Source organism: Astatotilapia calliptera, chromosome 11 (assembly GCF_964374335.1).
Source record: "Astatotilapia calliptera chromosome 11, fAstCal68.1, whole genome shotgun sequence".
NCBI lineage: Eukaryota > Metazoa > Chordata > Actinopteri > Cichliformes > Cichlidae > Astatotilapia > Astatotilapia calliptera.
Window position 1 is genome coordinate 19,459,502 of NC_137432.1, and position 22,967 is coordinate 19,482,468.

Here is a 22,967-nt window from a genome sequence, read left to right on the forward strand (position 1 = left end):
TTGAAGCTACTGCAATTACAGCAAGATTTCTCTAATACAGAGAGTGACAGAGACCTGACGTCGACACGCAATTTCTGATTTTCTGCCGCTGAACTGAAGTCTCTGTCGACTTAAAGGAAACTGTTGTACCAGGGCTGCCGTCGGCTATTTTTACACTAGCAGGCGTCACAACTCTAAATGGGAATCTCTTGTTGTGTTGTTGCAGGTAACACTGAAGATCTTGTTGTGTTCATTTGTAGTCATTTTCAAGTGAAAAATTACTCTTAAGTCTTTTGAGAAGAAACTCCTAAAAACTGTTTCAACTCAAGATTAAGACGCAGATCAGCCAACTGTCAGTCACTTCTGTCAATCGACAGTCATGTGACAGACAGACAAGTCTTTTATAAAATTTCACAGTAATTTCCCAGATGACCACCAGAGCACATACAAGAGGCCTATTGAATAAAAAAAATGACTGAAGGGTTTATACCTGTCATCAGTGCTGGACATTAACTCCATAGTGGATACAGCCACAAGCCAGAGAGTCTGCTGCTTTCGTTGCCTAAAGGTTTAAACAAAACCCCCAAAGCTGACTCTAAAAAACTGAAGCATAAAAAGCATCAAATTGTGGTTTTAAAGCTGCTGCACCACGTCTTAGTTGACTGCAGTCAGCCCACTCTAACTGCCCAATTTTGTCCACGAACTTCCCCCAAATATTGCTTTGTGGGGTTTAAAAATTTCAAATAATTATGTGGTCAGAGTTAATTAAACTTACTGGGGCCTGCATTTTATACTCATATGGCCTCCATGATTACACAAGTTGAAATATTTGGTTTCTTTTGGAGCCTGCATTATTCCAAGCCTGCAAAGAATTAAGAATATAGTACAGTTACCACATTCACAGTAAATGAGGTTCAAGTCTCGTCCATATGGCATGTATTTGCCATGCCGACCCAGTAGCATTGCTGCACACACATGTGCATATCCTTTTAATCAATTAATCTTTGGATTTCATGGGAGTGTCAGCTGGTAGCACTCGGGATCCCATCCAGCTTTTCTGTCATATCCACAGGCAGCTCACACTAAATTTCCCTTCCTGCCCCCAACATCCCCTGACACCCAGTTTTTTTTGTTTTTTTTCTCAAGCGCATGTGTCTGTGCAATATGTAGATTTGAAGGGGAGAAAAACCCCCAACCATAAATGTTGCACAGATTAAGCAGAGTAAGCTGAATACATCTAATACATGTAGTTGGTATTATTTATGGTAGCAGCATATGAAAAATCGGCATATTTTTTTTTAAAAGTGTGGTCCCTTAAAATGCATATGCTTTAACTTCTCTGTAGATGAACGCTAACCACCCACCCAGCACGCCCGCTCTCACCACCTTGTGAGCTCAGGAATGCATAGACACGTTCAGCCCATAATGTTCTTACCGTTTGCACTGTTTATGCAGCCTGCACTCATTTAAATAACCTTGATTATTTTACTTTAGAGCTTGTGTGCATGGGCGTGCATGTGTGTGCAAATGGGTGCATGTGTTTGCGTGTGAGGGAGAAGAGAGATAGAGGCAGGTTACGTAGGTAATGTAGAGGTTCTTGGCATTTTTAATTTCTCCCGATTATGGCAGTATGTGCAGCCTGGCTTGTTTGTTATTATATCATAATGCATGCTTATTTTAATAAGGATTTTAATGAATGGAACCATTAAAGTGTTGAGTTCAGGAATGTGCAGGCGGAACAGCATTGATTGCCCATTCAGGTTTTCCACCCTGTTTTCTTAAAGTTGGGTAGGTTGCAAAGTCTTGGAGGGGTCTCAGCATTGATTCGCATTATAATTAGAAAAATCCAGCCATCTATCCATGGTTTGTTTTTGTGTTTATTTATTTATTTTTACTTTTATTTTTTTAAATATATGTCTGGCAAAGGAAGGAAGCATTGCATGTCCGTGCTTGTTATTCTTTTTGAAAAACTTCACAGTGCTGTGCTTCAGCAGTTCACAGCAGCATAGAAAAAGCATTAATCAAAAGTTATTCAGTCTAGAAACTGTTTATCTTTGGTCCATTTCCAGCCTCAACAAAATTCACATTGCTTGCTTCTGAGCTGACAAGATGCACTCAGAAATGGGGAAAATAAGGGCTTATAAATTGCATGTTATATATTACACATTCCTTAATGGATATTCAATGTACATTTAAAATAAGACCAGACTCAGTTGTTTAAAGGGATTGCAAACAGTCTTCACTGCAGCTTTAATCAGCCCATTCTCTTTTGTCTTTGCTAGTTTTCCCACAGTTTTGCAATTAAGCAAGAATTTCTTTTGAAGTTGATTGCCCCCTTCTCTCTCATTGCTTTTGTCTGTGGTTGTTTAAATGAGAGCACAGTGACCTGGCATACCACCCTGCATTGTGCCTGCTGAGTTTATACCACTGCTATAGAGCATAAACAAAGACTGTTTAATTAGGTGCCTGCACTTTATTAGTCCTTAACTCATACTTAACACACACACATATAGACATACACACACACTAGCATCCCCCCTGAATAGACTCTACACAATCTGTGTTCTAGTCTTTACTTATTTAATAATAAGGCTCTTGCTTGGCTTGAACAAAGAATGCAATGATGACCAGCTTGTGTGTGTGTGCACGCAGTTGTGTTTGTGTGATTACGTATACCTTTTTGGATGCTGATGAGGCAGAAGAGCTTGTTAAGAAAAATGTTTTCTTGGCTAGAAATCAGCAAAGTTTTGCTTAATGGCCCTGCGGGATAACAAAGAAGTGGCAATGTGAAACATCTAAAATATCATATTAGGGCAAGCAGCAAATCCAGGCACATGTGTGGATGTCTCGTGTCTTAACTATTTGCTTTTCTATAACCTAGCACCATCCTTTGTCCCTTTGACAACTTTGCCCCAGTAGACTCTTTAGGCCAGTTACTATGGAGACCCACCCTCAAGTGGCACGGGAGTAGTGCAGGTCAGGGGAGGTCAAGCTGAGGGACTGTTTTGGCAAACGGAACACGCTTCATTAGGCCTTTTGGCTTGGGGTTCATTAAAGCTGCAGGAGAGGACATTCCTGGAGACTCTATTAACCAAGAAGTCTTGTGACATGCTGTCAGGCCAACAGATTTCAAACATCTTGTGTTAAACCAGCGTGCCCCTCCATCCCACCCCCAGCAAACAACCACAAAGGCGCAAGTGCATGAACACACAATGCATACTTGCACACAGACATAAACAAATGTACTCTTCGTATACACGTGCACAGACGCACGTGCACATGCATGTGCACAGCTCTCACGACTCCCCATGTCTTCTGTGGCACTGATGTCACAGTCTGTCCCAAACCTTCCCTCCCACAATAGCGCCCATCTGTTGGCCCATTCAACTTTCCTTGGGGGTCCTCTGGGGGTTGTGAGTCTGTAGGTGGAGGGAACCACAATCACTGCTCCTGTCAGATCAAAATAGATCGTCAGAAGGAGGACAGTATAGTAAGTGATGGAATGTTTTGGCAGAAAGAAAACAGATTTTGTGAGGGTTGTATTGTAGATTTGGGTGTGGTGATGGGTTAGATAATTAGGGCATAGTGACTCACAACAACTTGGAAGCTGCATAGGTAGAAACTAAGTCATAGATGTCTAAAGAGTAATAAAGAAAAAAAACCACTCTGTAAGCCACAAGCAGTCCATATTATGTTATTATGAAACAGCAGCTTGAGCACATTGCAGGTACTGTGGCTGAAATGACTATGTGAATCCTATCAGATTGAACCACATGACATAAGTGAATCAGAACACTTTGCTTAAATCAAAATGCAAGCTATGGCACTTCAGAGAGCGGCTGTCAGATCAGTGCCTTTAGCTGTCTGCTGTATAAGCAGGTATAACTGGATTATCCTTGTGTTTCAGTTGGCAAGCCTTATCATGTACGCTCTATGGTTGGTCAGTTCAAACTGGGCTGATTACAGTTTGCAGAGAAGAGGTTTAGCCTCGTTTGGAGCTCTGATATGTTAATTAAAGTGGATTTTCTGAAAATGGGACGGGCAGGATTGCAAACTCCACCTCAACAAAGCCATAAACCCATCTGTTGGCTGAGGTGTAGTTGGGCCTGATTTTGTGTGTGTGTGTGTGTGTGTGTGTGTGTGTGTGTGTGTGTGTGTGTGTGTGTGTGTGTGTGTGTCCTTAATGTCTAGGGGGTTTTGTACTTCAATCTCTGTGAGAACCAGTTTGAGCCTTTCAGAATGAGGACACATTTCTGAAGAGAGGTCATTTGAATCCGAGATCAGTTTTGCATGAGGAAAGTTTAAATATGGGTATATGGGTCCCCAAAATGAATGGCTCTCAAAATGATACCATGATATATGTATATAAAACCAGGACTGCTAAATAAAATACTGGAGTGTGTGCATCGGTCAGATGGTCACACATTGCTAGCTGCAAATTTGTTCAAAGCTAATTGCAAGGGAGAAGCAAGCCATGTGAGAAGACTTCTAATGTTGAGAGTGCAGTGGCCAGATTGCACCAGTCCTACCATTTCCACAGCAAAACTAGTGGTGACCTGTTGATTGACTTTAGGTAGTTAGCTAATATTGGCTCACTTTGCCTTTGACACTAGATAATTTCTGTTTATTGGCCCAAACAGGCTGAAAATACAAAGAATTGTCTGTGCCTTTGTACACTTTAATCCTGGCAGGAGTGTAAGGGTAGGAATTCTCCACATGATATCAGTTAACTTTGCCAAAGAGGAACTCTGGCAGGGACTCTGTCTGGCTGTTTTTGCTGACTGAAATGCAGCAGCTGCCGTCACACATGCCCAAAATTTGCTGTTTGTTTACGTTTTTTTCTTCTTTCTTTTCAATGATGATCTAAATATTTGTGGCTTGAATCCGATGGGAAATGTACAAGCCCGAGCTACAGTTCTACTAAATGTTGCCTAACATTCTGGAACTGTAGTTTTGTCCTCTAGGTCTCTGTGCCAATCATGAGACTGAAAACTATGAATCATCTCCTCTGCTGGATCAGCTACAGTAAATGTTGGCTCAATTTTTGCAATGGTTAAAGTCAATAAAAATGACACCAGCAGCTGGTTAACCTGCAGGGAGAATCATTTGTTAGATATTTTGTAAAGTGTGGTTAATTGAGGCTGTTCGGGGCTGCATTAAATCTCACTGAATTCAAACGGAGTATACAGAATAATAGGAAGATCTTTTATTACAGTCACTCCAGTTATACAAAAATCCCATTTTTCTGAGGTAAAAATTGAAAAATCCTCACCTCTGTGGTACTACTAATGCTGTGAAGGTAAGGTAGGGAGGACCTAAGCTCACTGTGGTTACAGCTATTGTGGTAAGCATTAGAAGAAGAATCCAGTTTGTGGCATTTCTTTCATGGAGCACTCAGAAATACAAAGATGGTTGTGGGTGGCATGCATTGCGTATGTGGGTGTATTTATTAACAGCAGAATATAAATAATGGAGCACAAGGCTTTTGTTATTAAAGTGCCATTTAATAGCTTAATAGCTCTTGTTAAAGGCTTTCTTTGAATCCATTCAATATTGTTTCTTTCCATGCCTTGTTTTTGCCCCCATTTTTAGCTTGCCCAGATTTAGCTCCATTTCATCCTCTAATCCTTCTGTTTTGTTAGTGACACTAGGAGAACAGCCTGGGCTGTGTGGCTCAGCCCTCCCTGTCAAAGCCTATAACATCTCTTACCAGGATCAGGTTATTGCCTGAGCTCTGTGTATCTTTATATTGAATTGCTTCTGATAGGAGGTTCCCGTGTCGATTTGTGCATTTGCGCGTGTGCGTGTGACTGCCTTCGTGTGCATATGTGTCTGTGTACATTGACTGTACATAATTCAGGTGGCTCCACACAAGTCAATGAGACGCACACGAGTGAATACAACAATTGTCTTTTCTGACCTCAAATTTCAATATTATCCCTTGGTGTCTCTTTCACCCTCCCACTGCCGTTTTAGCTGCTTTGCTCTCTATGCGTCCATCACCACAGTGAGATGATAGATGGGGCAGTGGAGACGGTGAATGTTAAAGTTTGTGAGCCGTGGACAGAAAGCTCGGCATGAATATCAGTGGCACGGAGTAAGTGCCGGGAATTGGATGAGCCAGAGCAAGAGAGGCGTCAGCACTTTCCCTCCCATGCATTTTCACTCAGCCAGATTGAGTCTTATTATCTGACCCTTCTCTTCTTCCCTCAGTGACCTAATAATATTGTTTCAGCGATCCTGTCCAGCCTCTGACCTCATGACTTCACACAGGAATCTGTTAGATGAAGAGCTCCACTTCTCCAAAGGTGCCTAGTGGTTTTTAGCTTTCTGCTTCTTCCCCGGCTGCTCGTGTAATGTAATATATAAAGCACCACTGCAGCAACATGGTGGTATCTATTTCAATTTTCCATCTAAAAGTTATTGCAATTGAATTCCTATAATATAAATGCATTTTAGTCAGACTGAGATTTTATTTTATATATGCCTACTCCCTCTTGCTCTGTCAGCATCCTCCTAGAAAAAGCACTGTATAACATCTCATCAATTAGGCCTCTTTGATTGGTCAACAGTGTCTGTTGTTTGTTATTACCAGTGGAATCAAAGTCACAACGTCTGGGAGTTAGCATGGTTATGCTGGAGCTTGTTAGGCAGCTGAGGTAAATGGAGGAGATTTGGGAATTAATCCCTTCCCAATCTGGACACTGCAGCTGGTATTCTCAAGCCTCTCCATCCATCCCATCACATACACGCACATTTGAACATACACACATGCCAAGCTCTGAACTCCATATCAGTGCCAACATGAATAGGGACACAGGGATGGGGATTGAAAGAGGGCAGCAAAGAGTGTACTGGTGTGTTTAATTGGGTTTTTCCAAATCTGTCTTAACCCTGATACATGTCCGTCCACATGCTCTAGCGTTGCTTGGTCTACAGGTTCACCAAAGCACAGCAACTTGAGAGAGAAAGCTTTGCAAACTTGCCAGCAGGGAGACAAGGTTCATGTCTCTATTCAGACGTCGTCATAAAAGACTTCTGGAGAAAGTGCTGCTGAAGGGGATTAAGCAACTATCGCTGTCAGACTTTTGAAAGTCCTCTTATCTCTGTTTGCTACTGCTGTTTTAGTGATGCCTATAATTGTCATTTCTGGTTTGTGGAGTGCATGCTCTCAGTCTGCTATTGCCTGTTAAATCTCCTTCCTGTGGTCGACTAGGAGCCAGATTGGCCGGGGGGGGGGGCATGTTGACCTTGTCTGCAGATTTAGAACACAGAATCATCACTGATATGGCAGCTGTACTGTGGCAGGCAACAGAAGCTGGGCCTCCAATCAGATCATCAGGTCAGAAAGTTGTAGTTAATGCAGAGTGTGAATGTAGAACCGTCCAACTCAATGAGAAAAGACAACTTGGGGGCCTTTTTTGTCAGATTCCTCAGAAGTCTTGAAGAGTTACTGAAGCCTCTCTTTATTTAATTAACCGCTTCTCTTGAACGCTGGACACTGAACCGGTTAAAACCTCTTACTGGTGGGGATCACACTGTGAGCATTTAATCTGTTACCCACTGGCTCCATGTTGCATATTCATTTTGTAATAAACCAATAAACCATTAAAACATGTTGTCTTTATAGTAACAAGAGACAGAATTTGAGCAGCCACCACCACACAAATGCTACACACGCCTAACGGGCAGCACAAAGTCTCCAACACACCAAAATATCACATGCAGCCAGACACCTACTTTGCCGTCTCTGAATCAATCTCCTGGACATGACCCTATCATTCCTTTTTCCACATATTGTGTTGCTTTTCACCGTAGTTCTTATTGCTTTCTTTGATTAATCTTCCTCCTAGCTTTCCCTGACGCACTGGTCTGAGTCAGTAGACTTCCTGTTGGTTTTCAAAACAACTCTTCATGTCAGCCTTCCTTCCGCCCATCTCCCCCCTTCCTCTGCACCTCTCTAGTCTTCTATTCATCACTCCACAGCCCATTTTACAGTATCTTTCGGCCTCCTTCCTCCATCCGTTTCTCCCGCTCCATTACCTTGCTCGTTCATGTCCCCTTCATCTCCCCCTCTGCCTGTCCAACTCCCTGACATGAATTCTTTTTGCCCCCTTACTGTATTTCCCATCTCTTCCTTGCATCCCCCTCCTCTCACCATTCATCTTCAGGTCCTCTGTCCATCTCCCTCCCTCCCTTCCTTACCTCTCTGTCAGGCCCCAGCTCCCTCCCTCCCCTTTCTTCGTCTGGCAGTAGAGCTGCTCCAGTCTTGCTGACAGTGCTGTTTGTGTGAACTGAGTTCTGAGCTTCACAGCCCCCTCGCCTCCCATTGCTCCCCCGCCTCCTCACCACCCTCTCCACCTCACACTCCACCTCCTCCGCTCCTTTTCCTCCTGCCTCCCACCTAACAGACCCCTCCAGGCGGGGGAATTAACCTTCTAGCCCTGGGCTGCTGGGCTTAATGACTGTCTGTGGGGCCAGCATCAAATACACAAGCCAGCTGCTAACATCTGGGACACACACACACACGCGTGCGCACACACCCACCTCCATGACCTACACACAAACACAGAGACATATGCAGTACACATAGCATACTGTGCAGCATAACATAAGGCTCCAGTTGCCAGATTTATAGAACACTCTTTCTGTATTATGTGCTGCCATGTATGTGGAAGTCTTTGCACTCTTCTCAATGACAGTGGCTGGATTGTCATCACTGCATGACTGACCCACGCTGCAATAACAAATGCAGCTGTGCAAGTGCTTCTGTGGTTATACTGAGCAAATAGCTGGTACATGCATTCACAGCACATGTATGGACTATGAGCAGATCAAATGAAAAATACATGCACGTGGAAAATCAACATGACCTTCAAGTTGCCTTACTAGAAGAGCTTTCAGTATGTTCCACTGAGCAAATGGTGGTGTTCTCCAGCGACCATTCAGTTGGAAGTATATAATTGACAAAAGGAGTGGGTGGGGGTGAAGGGGCAAGAATCAGAAAAAAAATCAAAAGTAAAAATAAAATAAAGAAAAAAAATCTGTGTTTAAAGTGAGTTCTGCGGCTCCTCTTTTTCTCCACTTCTGCAATAGAGCAGATCAGCCTGGGAGTATTGAATACAGGAAATACAGCCGTGTGGATAGTCTCTATTCCATTCATTATGTATGAGCATAAATGTTACAAACTAGCAGCTGTAAAGACATCCATGTTGCATCTGGATCTTTGAGGGTTGCTCTGCTCCTTTCAACCCATGCACACTGTAATGCTAAATAATGGGAACCATGAACGCTCCAGAGAAAAGCAGAGCAAAAAAGAAACTACATCCATGTGCCTCAGATTTCTGGCTGACTGCAGCTTTATCAAGCTGTTATAACTTTACCGCTTTTATTCATTCAATAAACCAGAGGTCCTTCAACATTACAAGTGGTCAGTTATCATTGTGGAGCTTTATACATAGAAAAATGTTAGAACTGCTAAGCCAGCTGTAACCTTGTTATTGTTTTTCTGACATTTATTTCACGGCTGACTTGACCCCCTTCGAAGCACCTCCATCAACACTTCTCATACACAACTCCCTTCATTCTGCACTCCGCGCTATTGCTTCTCTCCCTCTCTTTATCTGTTTGCCTCTGTCTTAGACTAAGGAGTGAGAGATGGGGGAGTCCCATTGGCATTCTTTAACATCTCCTAGGCTCACTTGTGTTCAGAGAGTCATCTGTAGATCAGGAAGACAAAAAAGACGCTCCTGAGCCTTTGCGTCACTCAACAGGTAAGCACGGCTCCCTTTCTCTCATGCAAATTCGCACACCTATTCAAAAGGTTCTTGGCTTTTTTAAGAAGGAGGTACGCCCTCTCTGTGTGTCTGTGTGCTTGCCTCATTTTTTTTTCTGTGTACCCTAGGCAGGCAGATGTGCCTGAGTTGGTGAGGGTTGAAAGGAGGCTTTGCCTCTCTGTCTCTCAACTTTTTCCTGGGGAGAGCAGGTGTGTCAGTTTGTGTAACGAAGTCAGTGTAATCCAGTAAACTTGAACTCTTTGAGCCAAAGGGACCGGAAACAAAGCAAGTGTTTACTTGAGTGCTTTGAAATTGGACTGGGCGTGTGTATTGGCCAAGCTGATATGATTTAGCTTGTCTGCTCTAATCAGACTGCTTATAAAATGCCATGTTTAAATGAGAAATCGAGGATTTAGATGTAATTAGATTCTGTTGATAATCTAATCCACATCTTTTAGAAGCCCTCTTTATCAGCAACTCAGAGCTGAAGCAGTAATAGTTCACAAGACAGCCTCTATAAGCTACAGTAATTGTACCCACAAGCAATTGGTGAGATTGGTAAGAGTTTAGGTTGGCATTAAGATGTATGACCACATCTGAAATGGATGGCTGCATGGAGGTTGAAACTTCATTTTCTGCGCATTGACTGATTTCATGGGGTTTTATGTTAAATTGGTCTAGGATTGAGTGTATTGAGTCGTTTGATGATGTTATGAAAGATGCCATTAAAAATCTACCTGTCGGGGTCACGCTGAATAGTTCAGCTACTTCTAATGTCCTTGCGGGGAGAGTGGCAGCGTTGTCTCTAAAAGCGAATCAAATTTCAAATCAAACTTTCTAATTTGCATTTGTAAGAAGCTAGAGAAGAACAAGGTCGAAAAGAGAAAAAACACCGAACCAATTGAGTGCTGCAGTAGTAAAATATGTCTCTTTCTTATAGTCGAAGACGAATTAAATTGCCATTCAGTCTGGTATTTATCTAATGCCACATTTTGAATGACACGTTACAGTTATTCTGCAAATGCTACACCGTCGCACTTTTTTTTTGCATACAAAGGCAATCAACATGTATCATTTAATGAGCATTCTTGCGACTGGCTGTATTTTTAAGGCAATTAAGGTGGTTGTTTGACTAGGTAATGGGAATGTGGGGAGGTCAGCCAGGCTGTGTCTGCTTTCATTAAGAATCCCAATGAAAATGGTGACTCACGAGGCCAACAGCAACCGCTCTGTGCTGCACAAACATTTCTCCTCCTCACAGGAAATGGTTGATGTTTGAGGCCTAAATCCCAACGGTAGAGATGAGATTTTGGCATTTCTAATTGCATGGTGACAAATGAACGGAATCCAGCGCTTATCGGGAGATGGAAAATGCTAAATTGCCATTCACGTGAAGACAAAATCTTAAGAAGAAGCCGGGAAATTATCGTCTTTGTGTTTACCTTCTCGAGGCAGAGATAAAGAGAAGAAGGGCATTTTTAACCTCAGAAAGATTTTCTATTAATTGAAGAGGGAAATAATTGCCCTTGTGTGTTCAAAGAGTATACTTGGGGCTCTGAAATACACCAATGTTTTGAGAGCGAAAAAATAATTAAGTGTGAGTTAATTCTTATCAAAGCCTGTTGGAGTGCAACTAATCGACTCAGGGAAGATGCGTCAAAAAGCTATTGCCTCCAATTCATTTTGTCTGTTCAGATGAGAAAATGTTTAGTTTTCAATTAAGTAAATCACTATTATTTGTTCCACTCCTGCAGCAGATACATTGAAGTGATTACATACTGATTTAAAATCCACAGAGCTCTCTTCCAGGTCAAATAACTCAAGTCTGTATCCACAATATTGAATGCTATTGGCTTGGAACCACAGCACTGCCTATGTCATTAATTTCTAAAATGTTCTTTTGTCACCATTCACAACAGGAGCATGCCACGATGCAGAAAGTGGACCACATTTCTATACTCATTTATCTGGAGAAAATATCCAAATGCACACTCTAATTGACTATCTTAATGGACTGTGCCAATACAAGTGTTAACCAGAACAATCTGTATGTACTCTTACCTCAACATTTACAACAACTCATATGGAGATTTTCTGACTCACAGCAATATTCAAAAGTCCCGAGCTAACCCTCATGACCCCCATTGAGAACGTTATGTTTGCTGTAACATTTGTGTCTGTGTCATTCTCTCTATGAAGTCAAAAAGTTTAGAATGAATCCTGATCAAATCCATTAAAATGTAGCTTACGTCTACCAAGGTCTTCAAGGTCAACTTAATGGTTTATTGGTCAAAAACTGACAGAAAGCCTTAGAAACTATGTTTTTTACAAGTTTCTGTGTATTCAACATATACAGTCAATATATATGAAAAGTATTCCTTTGAGCTCTCCTTCAAGGTCAGTAGATTGATCTGAAGGTAATTAAAATAAAGATGCTATTTAAACCTGTGTTTCTTACTACCATTGTTTGTATTGACAGCATATAGGTATATAGGGATTCTTATATGGGGCATCTAAATATCCCTTTACTTTGGATCTTTGACCTTTTCCTCGGGGTCAAATAAGGTCAAACTTTCATAAAATGTATTTTATCTTTAAATGTATGTTTACAAGCCTTCGTTTTTATTGGCAGCATTTTGGAAATGATACGCTGGCATATGAGGAGTCTAAATATCAAATTATAGTTTGGATCCAAATATCATGTTGTTTTTGACCTCTGATCTCTCTCTTACTTTTCACATCTGCCCTTATTTCCAAAATGCGTGATATCCTTAAAGAAAGCATTGTCAAGACAAAGAGAATGAGGTTGCTAGTTAGTTAGTATTTTACTGTTGTAAAATATAAAATAAGCTCAAGTTTTTTTATGTCCATTTATTTATAAATCTATGCCCACTATCATTATCATTACCTACTTCTACATAATGTCTGTGTAATCAGAGTAAACATGCTACCCTTATCGCAGTTGTACTGCCCTACAAATTTCTTATGTTTAAAAAGAAAACTAAATGAACATATGCAACATGCAACACTATTCCATTAAAAGTAAATACTGCTCAGAGAGTGAGTTGCCTTGGTGGATATTTGCTTTCTCTGAGTGTTTCTTGTTTCTTTATACTTTTCTAGGGAATGGAAAATATGTGCAGAGATTTTTTGAAATTGAAATATGTATAAATACAAATGGAATTACAACATATAAAGCAAAAACAGAGGTTATATCATTCTAACAAGACCGAAAGTTAACATTTGGTAGGGCCGCCTTTGTATGTCCATCTTTAACACATCTTTTAGTCTGATTTCTTTTAGTCTCCAGAAATAATTCTTCAGACTTAATGAAGGGCATTCAAAGCCCTTCTTTAGATGTTGGCTACCTTTTGTTCCACTCTGTGTAGTTTTTCAATCCAGATATGCTTCTACTGCATTTGCAGTGTGTTTGTGGGATCGCTGTTATGCTGAAAAATGAAGCTGTTGCCAATCAGATTTTTTCCCGATGGTATTGTATGGTGGATCAAAATCTGATGGCACTTTTCTGTGTTCATAATTCCATAATTTTTGACAAAATCCCCAACAGCATTGGCTTGTCTTAAACATTGACAGAGCCTCCACCATGTTTTACAGATAGCTATAAACACTCGCTCCGGCCCTTTTCTGTATATATCGATAAAATTTTAAACTGGAAATTTCATTTGGATTCATTGAAATCATTTGGATTCATCATTTCATCAGGCCTGTTGACACTGATTTTTAGTCCAGTTCTTGTGTAATCTGGCATTCCTCTTAGTTTAATTACTAAGAACGGCTTCTTGGGAGCCACCCGTCCATTCAGGCCATTTCTGATGAGACTTCAGTGCACAGTAAACGGATTAATGAAAGGGCCAGATATACCTTACCTATTTCTTAGGTCAGGTCTTTCCGATATCTTAAGGCCTTGACCTTAAGATACAATTCGTTGTTTTTGGTTTTTGGTTCCGATTTTTTGCACCTACAGTACTTTAGTTTTTGTCCTCCAACGCTCCATTTTCTTCAAATTTTTAGGGATAACCCCCACACCATGCCAAGACATGCCAGGTTTTTGGCTCATAGTCTACTAGGAATCACCTTGTTGGTGTAAAAACAAAGTTCTATGCCTGTGTTATCTTTAGCATTTGTCATAGTTTCAACTAAACAAATGTGAACAAATTTTGCAACAGGCACCAGGACTGGACTGACAATAAGCTAAAAAGTAGCCAACGTCCAGAGAGAAACAGCTTCAAAAAGCCTGGAGGACTGTTGCCGAAGACCAACTTAAAAATTACAAGAATGTCTGGGTCCTTGGAAGAAATAAAGAAATAAGGGGTCTTTTAAGATTTTTTACAGTACTGTATCAACCATTTTATGCAAAAAGCTATGGAGAGTTTACTTTATAGGGTAAGGCAGCTGCTACGCTATATAAATCAAGTGATAGTGGTTTAATTTAATATCAATTTAATACAAATTCTAAATTTATATTAGTGAAATGTAGATCACTACTAAGGACATTTTTGTTCCATTTTTTTGTGCGTCCCATGTATACACTGGTTTCCACAGGCTAAGTTTAAAAATCGGCTCTCGGAGGCTGAGAGAAAGGTCCTTTATCTTCCATTCTTTGCTCCCAAAGCTGATTCTTTAAGAAAAGCCAGGAGAAATGCTGCAGAGACCACAGAGGTCTTTAGTGCAACTAATCACAAATATGTGTATGGCCTTAAGGGAATTGTGCACACTTTCATACTCATCACAAGACTAACTCTAGCTCAACGAAAATGTTCCTCTGCATTTTCTCATTTGAAACACACTGCAAAGAGTGTATCCTCAAGAAAAGGTTTTTCACCATTAAACGCCATTAAAATTAGAACCATGCTTTTAAATGCCTTAAGCTCCACTTTAATGGAACTATGAATGATTCATTGATTAACTGAATGATCAATTGGAAGTCTGCAGAGATAGAGTTGTAAACATGTGCTGGACTGTTACAAAACAATGATATGTTAAAAAATAGTTTGTCAGCAAATCAAATCATGTCGACACTCACAAAATATGACAAAATATGGAAAGAAAAATAATCCTTCCCATCTTGTCTTTCTAACCTAATGTCTGCCTGTAGTGGATGTGTATATGTCATTTGTGATTTTTTTTTTTTTAAATGGTTGTTCCAGGGTTGTTGAAGGTCAGGTGTCAGCGGTGAAATGGACTTCTTGTCAGCCTGGATTGTGTCTCCTGCAGTCCTACCCTTTCTCTGTTTTATCTTGGGTAAGAGAATCAAATGTCACCGTGGAGTTATTACAGTAACTGTGGCCTTTCCAAGTCCCTTCCCTGTTCTGGCCGGTCAACAGAGCATTGGGAACAGTGCTCTGTTGACTAGCCAGAGCACTTTTTTGAAGTCTTAATTTTCACTGAAAAAGAATAACGTCGGTGATACATTCAGGTCACCTTCTCAACCTGCCTCAAATAGGAGTGTACAGTAAGTAAAGCACTGTACAACCTTAATCTCATGGTGATCTCTTCACCTTACACGTTGAAAATCTTGCCTTAATTGCTATGTTTTCTGCAGCAATAATTGATTTACTGTGGGTCTTATATAGTGCTGTAAGAAGGTATTTGGCTTTTTTCTGATTTCTTATTGTTTTCCATATCTATCATACTATATACCATATTTCAGATAATCAAACAAATTTCCATGTTAGACAAATTCAAACTGCAGTTTTTAATTGAAGATTTCATTTATTACAGAAAAAAGCCATCCATAGCTACATGGGTGTATGTGAAAACTAACTGATTATTAAATCATGAATTAACTGCAATTAACCACATTTTTTAGAAAGCTGAGTTCAGTTATAATAGCCACCCCCAGACCTGATTACTGTCAGACCTGCTGAATCCAGAAATGATTTAAACAGATCCTGTCTGTCAAAGTGAAGTTTAAAAATCTCAAAGAGCAAGACAACTTGCTGCGACCTTAAGAAAATGATGAGAAACAAACTCACTGACATCAATCGGTTTGGAAAGGGTTTCAAAGGCATTTTTAAGGCTTTGGGACTCCAGCAAACTACGGTTTGGAGCTATTATCCACAAATCAAGAAAACCTGGAACAGTAGTGAAACTCTACTAAAATTACTCCCAGAGTGCACGGACGAGTCATCCAGAAGGTCACAAAAGAACCCAGAACGGCATCTGAGGAACTGCAATCACATTTGCCTCAGTTAAGGTCAGAGTTCATGATTCAGCAGCAAGAAAGAGACTGAACAAAAATGGCATCCAGAGCAGGGTGAAAACCACTGCTGACCAAAAAGAACACGAATGCTTGTCTCATATTTGCCCAAAAAATATCTTGATGATCCCCCAGACTTGTGAAATCACCATTTAAAAACTGCATTTTGTATCGGCTTGTCTTTTTAATATTAAAGTCTGAAAAATGTAAGTGTGAGAAATATGCAAGAACTAGATTGCATTTCTCCTTTGAGGATCATCATCATGGTTTATAGTAAGGTAAGGTCTCCTATAGGTGCATAGGACTTACTCTTAAAATTTCCACTGTCTCTTCGGTTTGCCTAATCAAGTAGAACATCATTGGTTAAATCTTTTCCCTGTTTTTGGCTGATGGACAATTTATATTACAACCAGTTTCCCACCAGATTTATTCAGGGCATAAAGGAAACTTATTCACAGGGAATTAGTTCTTCATCCAGAGTAATGTTGTGTTATTATTGACTAAATTGTAATTTGGCTTGTAACTTTGCTTAGGTGGGAGTTGTTTAAGACTTTTGCTCCATTGTCACAATTCTTTTAAACTGTCAGCTTTTTTGTCATCAAATACTTTATAAAGAAAGTAAATAACACTAAGTGAAAGTCACATCATGTTTCCATGGTGACAAATGACTTCCAGTTCATGGAATTTACCAAACACAATTAAAGAACAGAGATACATGAGGTAGATCTGTCACCTAAACAAGAAATATTGTTGCTCTTTAACAGCAAAGAATAACTTTAACTTACAACATTAAAATAAGTATGGAAATGTGGGTTAAAAGTCAAATTGCACACTTGCAAACATCTATGTGGCAAAGTGGATGAGCAGTTGGACTCTTCAGTTGTCTCATACTGTAAGTATGAATGTTTTACACATTAAGCACATTATTCTCTACATATGTTTATTTGCTCTGATTTGCTATTGCCAAAGTAACATTGCTTTACTTATTATACCTAGGTTTGTTTGTGTAACCATTATGTTGCAGTCAAACTCAAACATTCAGCAGATTAAAGCAAACAGTTAATCACATGTTGCGTTATATTTTATTATGTTGCAGATTTAACTCATTTATATTCTTCCATTGTTTCTTTGTTCTGAGTATCCATGTAGGTCAGGTGTGGGAAAGCTCCCCCCAAATCCCTCCAGCATTTCCTGACTTTTAAAGTGCTGATGATGTCATGTCTGACATCACCAGGTTAATCCAAGAAGAGGGGAGTTTTTTGCACAGTCATGTTTCCTTTTGTTAGTTTATAGGATTATGAAGTGATTTGTCCTAATAGTTTTCTTATATGGAGCATTTAGCTGTGTAAATGAGTTAATCAGGAGAGGAGTGAGCTTCATGTGATTCTCAGCCATTTGTGTTGAGTTGTAGATTTCTCACCTTAAACTAGTGGTACTGGCTACACTAACAGGAGGGGAATTGACAGGTGAGGTGTGTTGCTTATTCCGTGTGCTCTTTGTTTCCTGTTATGAGTTTTGTTTTAAGTTTCACAAATAATGGGGGTGATTGTAAAAAAACAAAACAAAAAACTGCTCATCTCTGGGAACCCAAAATGCCTTCTGAGTCTGGTTACCTACCGCCTTCCTTGACACTCTTTCACAAGCAAAATATTTCCCTCAAGAAGAGGAGAAGGAGGAGGTGAAGAACAAAACAAAGCATAAATACCTGACTCTATCAGAATACCAAAAACACAACTGCACGTGAATACAAACGTTATTCCACATCTGCTGAAGGGGTGGATGGACAAATGCTGGCTGGTGAGAACTGTTTTTACAGCTGTTTTGCAACAGAATGTCAAAAAAAACTGAACTGAACTCTTACCTTCAGGCACCAGGACGTCACGTGTTGGTGTTTTGGATGCTAGTTTATCACCTGATGCTAGCTAGTTTGGTTAGCAAGCTAAATTCATAAATTGTATAGACATACATATAGTGTTAAGCAAGAGAGGAATAAAATACTAGAATTTTACTCACCATTGCATAAGCAGAAACTAGCGCTGTGCCATACTACAGCTCATAATATTGGTCACATAATCCATTAAAAATGCTCCAAAAAGCACCACCAGCAGACATAAACAGTGAAGAGTTACGTGAAATGGTGGATGAAGCCTAAAAGATAACCGGTCTGCTTCACCTACCTGTATCAGGACACCTGTCAATCAATCCAGGTGGATGCATTAGCAAAATAATAATAGTAATAATAATAATGAAACCTAGCCATAGGTGCTAAAACCTTTTGTGTGTGTGTGTGTGTGTGTGTTTATTTGTTTATACCAGGGTGTAAGCGATATTTTTAAAGATGTAAATTTGGACATTTTTAAAGTAACGAGCATCATGTGGCACAAGAAGCATTGGGGTAATTTTTTAGCTCTGGAGATTGCCCCTTGGATAATGACCGCTGCTAATAAGTCACCATACTGCCCCTTAATTTCCCCTATGGGTATATATAAATGTCATTTATAAAAAAATTTTTTAAAAAGCCACAACAAACATGCTTGCTGTTGTTGAGGTATTAACCTCTTGTGCTTTGGTGATAAAACTCTTGTTTATGTGTGACATGCTAAGGTGCAATATCAAGTCCACAAGAAAAAGATTTAACCCATCTCTGTAACGCCACAGAAACATCCAAAGTTTGCTAAGTTTAGCTAACACTACTCACTTTAAGTAGGTTAAAGCCTTAGTGGTTTGGAGATAGAGCAGGTCATCCATGCCAAAGTGTCCTTGATACAGACCACAAAAACTGCCCCCAAAGTGTCTGTGGTGTGTATGTGTCTGTGATGGATAAAGAGCTGCACCTATATTGTAAAAGAGCAGTATGCAAATATTACTGTAAAGCTCTATGTATGGTCCATAAAACTGGTTTAACTTAACGATTATAAATTCAGCTCACTTTAGGACATGGAAATGAAATTGTATTGCTGCATTTTGATATTTCTATTTCTCAGTAAAATCCATTGTGGAAGTATTTTAGTAGGCACTGTAGATCATTATTGACTATTCATTTATGTAAACTGTATGCAAATTTGCTTCTGTGTTTGGCTGTTTGTATGCATCCTCTGTAATGGCCAATCTTGCCCTTCATATTTGACGTGAGGTGACTGGTTCAGCCTTGATCTGAGAGCTCTGCCTCTCACTCATGTTGTCAGATGCAACAGAGCATGCACTTCACAAACAACTTGGCCATTGCTTCAATGAAGGTCAAGATTTAAACAGCCCAATAGAATCAGGTTCTCTGTGGGGCATTGTTTAAACAGACTTACGCTCAGATATTAAACGCTAATTGGAGTATGCACTTGCATTTGGCTTTTTGAACTGAATTTATTCATAAACTTTTGTTTGTGATACTCATAGCCCCAGTGTAAAAGCCTGGTGGGTGGTCTACTTTAACGTAACCTTCCTGACTCAAGTGCACTGCACCATAGGCTGTCACCTCAGAGCTTGGCTGAAGGATGGTGAACACCAACTATGACAAACAAGGGGGATTAAAGTGATAATCATTACTCTTCCCGGGAGGAATTAGCTAGTGGGACATCGACATTGAGGAAAAACCACAGGTGAACAAGGTCTCTGGTGCCCCATGTTTTTTTTCCTCTTCCCAATACCCTATCTGCATGGCCGAGGGGGGATTTAATTTGCAGTAATTACTTTATTGACTCATTTTCAGGGCCGTATCACTGCAGTTTCCCATCAATAAAACATATGCCAAGATGAATAATGTGGCCAGGCACAATGGGATGCCTTCTCAAACAAAAAGACCACAGGACTGCTCTCCTGTGGTGCATGTTTTTGTCATGCTCCTTCTGCTCATTTTATTTCCTTCATCACACTCCTCACACATACTCAGCTCTTATTCTTTTCCATCTCTTTTCATGAAATCCCAACATATCCCTTTCATGTTTCCTTTCCAATGCGCCTGCTTCTCCTTTTTTTTTTTTTTTTGTTTAATGTTTCCAGGCACACGGGCCCAGCAGGCCTTTAGGACTGAGCCCAAGAATCTAACTGTGCGGATGGGAGCCACAGCTGTGTTGAGGTGTGAGGTGTTGCGAGCCTCGGGGACTGTGCAGTGGGCCAAAGATGGCTTCCTCCTGGGACCTGAGAGAAGCCTGCCAGGCTTTCCACGCTACAGCATGATTGGAAACCCCAAGAGAGGTAAGCCGGGATACTCACGGAATATGGTCTATGGCCTATTGAGCTTTGATGGACCTATTAAAACTAAATAAACATGTATAATAACAGAACCTCAAGAGATGCCAAAATTAGTAAACCTAAACAACTAAAAAATGAAACCATCAGAGAACTGTGTGTTATTTGCGTAAAGGGCACTTTAACATATGATTTCCCAAAGATAGTAGCACAATTTGAATCCCATGTACTTCTTTGTTTTGTTGTGACTTATAGTTTATATGGTTTAATTATGAAATGCTGCTGTCATGTCAAGATGCCCCCAGCGGTACGACTTCAAGGGGGCTTCTCTAAAAGTAAATGAGATGAGGTTGTTGTTGTTATGGCTTCGATGCTCCAATAAGCATGGCTGTTACAGGAACCTTATGGCTATTATAAAGGGGTATCATTTGGGGTGAGGTGAGGTGATGTGATTGTCAACAGCCTCTCGCACAACCCCCTTATCCTGTCACTCGCACATGAAGATTAAAAAAAAAGAAATTAAAGCAACAGAGTGCCAGATGATCTGTGAAATGTGGCAGAGAATATAGTGTGTTGCAGAATCTGCACCACAGTCTATAAAAAGTAATAGCCAATTAGAAGGCAATCCTGAGTAAGAGAAGAGCATCTGTTCCTGATCAGCCCACAACTAGACAAGCTGCATTTCACTGTTGCACAGTGTGGGAGACCACCAGTGACACATAAACACTAAGGGATACAATGATGCACATTCTCGTGTGCGCCCTTATTCATGGCTTGAGTTTACACAAATACATTCAGAGGAGTAAAATATTTCTCTGTTGATTAACTGTTAGTGAGAAAATTATTCATTACAATAGACACAGGGTTAGAAAATCACCTTTTATATCCACAACAAGGAAAAAAGAAGTACACAATGAATGTAAGGACCACAAACACACACAAGCTGTCAAACACTCATAGGCTCAGTCATAAATAAAATGCCCATCAGTGCAGGTACCCTTTTCCAGGAAATGAAACTGCAGACTGATGTATGCAATCACTTTACACTGCACAGAACTAGCAAAATCATTTAAGATGACACTTGACTGCACTTTATACGCCACCAGTTTTCACTGATTGTCATCAGTGATGTTTATTGATGCTTAAAAAGACTGAAATCACATATTCACGCACAGAAGAGAGGCCGGCGTTGATTTCAGCATGCACTTATAGTAAATTTAGCACCCTTAGTTTCCCCGAGCTGAAGCAGTAATGTAAATGTGTACTGACATGAGCCTAGATCCAGGATTTCAGCCATTTATGTGCACCAACTCTCAGTGTAAAGACAGAACCTTAAAGATAAAACAGCTTTTTTTAAGGCACCAAAGCATTAGGTTTGTCTTTCTCATTTTGTATTCAAAGAATGGCTCACGAGCAACAACACAACTCTAGAAAATAGCATGCAGCCAGCCAATCAGGTAAAATGTTAATAATGAACGTCACATGTAGAGAGAAGTGAATCAGATTTTATCTTATCTAATATCAGCAAGCATCATAAACTGATAAATCATAGTCACACATAGAGATTAATTGAGGCTCTTACTGGGGCTTTTTGAGATATGTTGCTGTTATCTTGTTATACAGTATCAAATCCATCCATCCATCGCTCCCTCCCTCCATCTATCCATTTGTTTTTATCCAACTCAGGGGCACAGAAAGGCTGGAGCTTGCCTCAGCTGTCAAACAGGAAAAAGAGGGGGTACATCCTCGACAGGTCGCCAGTTCATCACAGGGTTTACATCAAGAGACAGACAGCCACACATGCTAATATCGATACCTCAGGCTTATTTAGAATCACCAGCCCCAACCTAACAAGCATTCCTTTGGACTGTGGGAGGATGCCGCAGTACCCGGAGAAAAGCCATCAGGCACAGGGAGAGGATGCAAACTCATAAAAAGGCCTCAGTCAGCCAGCAGGTTCTTGCCAGGAACCTTCTTGATGTCAGGCAACAGTGCCTGACTAAATGATGAAAAAGGTTGTTTACACGAACATCAACAATTTCCCCTACTCTTTCCCTCTCCCTGGGGACTGACCTTTCCCACTTATGTAATAGTATGTGTTTTAAAGTTTCTGGGCTGATGCACAGATTCATATTTGCAGAAGGGAAGGCATTTTCCACTGCAGGCATAATATCTATGTAGATGTACTGTATCCAAAAATTTCAAAGGCCCTAGATGAAATAGATACAGAGTAATGGGCAAATAACCAATTCTCATTGCAGCCTCTGCCAGTCTCTACAACTTGATTGGACTATTTGTGAGTAATTTCAGGAAAGAGGAATATGATTAATAACTCCAATGTCTCTTTCTTTCTGCACTCAATGATAACTTAGATGTGAAAATTGCTTCTGGTTGGTGTTAATTATCTTGCCAGCGTACTTGACACATGTATTTGTAGGCCTGTGTGGTTGTCAGACTAAGATACTATTTTCCACATATTAGTAGGCTGTGAGCCATCAGGAGCTGGAAAACCAACGTTGAACATCATCTAATCCCCACAGGTTATGGCAATGCATCAAACAAATCAAGCCCTGTTGGCATGCCACACTATCAGAAGAGAGATGCAGAGTGAGGGATTCTGCCTGGCATCAATTAATAGACATTTTATTCAGTCTGCGTTGTGAATTTGGGATTGGATTTCATTTACCACACTGGAAATTCATTCTGAAACAAAATGCTGTGAGTATAAACAACCACTAGCATGTCAATGGAAATGCCTGCAGCTGGAGATTCTCACCAAGTGAAATGTTTATATTTTACAGAAATAAGAA

At 40.3% G+C, this 22,967-nt stretch overlaps 1 protein-coding gene and 1 long non-coding RNA gene across 11 annotated transcripts in view; one reads left to right on the forward strand and one right to left on the reverse strand.

Annotated features, from left to right (window-relative positions):
- LOC145431800 (uncharacterized) overlaps nt 1–18,115 on the reverse strand; it is a 43,776-nt gene extending 25,661 nt beyond the window's left edge. Inside the window, exon 1 of the long non-coding RNA XR_013912104.1 lies at nt 17,989–18,115. This is a non-coding gene — a long non-coding RNA (uncharacterized LOC145431800). The remainder of the gene's footprint in view (nt 1–17,988) is intronic.
- nphs1 (NPHS1 adhesion molecule, nephrin) overlaps nt 17,209–22,967 on the forward strand; it is a 38,574-nt gene continuing 32,815 nt past the window's right edge. The window contains exons 1-2 of one of the 10 annotated variants that reach the window (XM_026185443.2): nt 17,209–17,441; nt 19,969–20,163. In XM_026185443.2, coding sequence (XP_026041228.1) covers nt 20,022–20,163 — 142 coding nt within the window. In that variant the 5' untranslated portion in view covers nt 17,209–17,441; nt 19,969–20,021. Of the gene's footprint in view, nt 17,442–17,484; nt 17,773–19,345; nt 20,164–22,967 lie in introns of those variants that run through there. The other 9 variants (XM_026185441.2, XM_080307913.1, XM_080307910.1 and 6 more) reach the window with 9 other exon arrangements.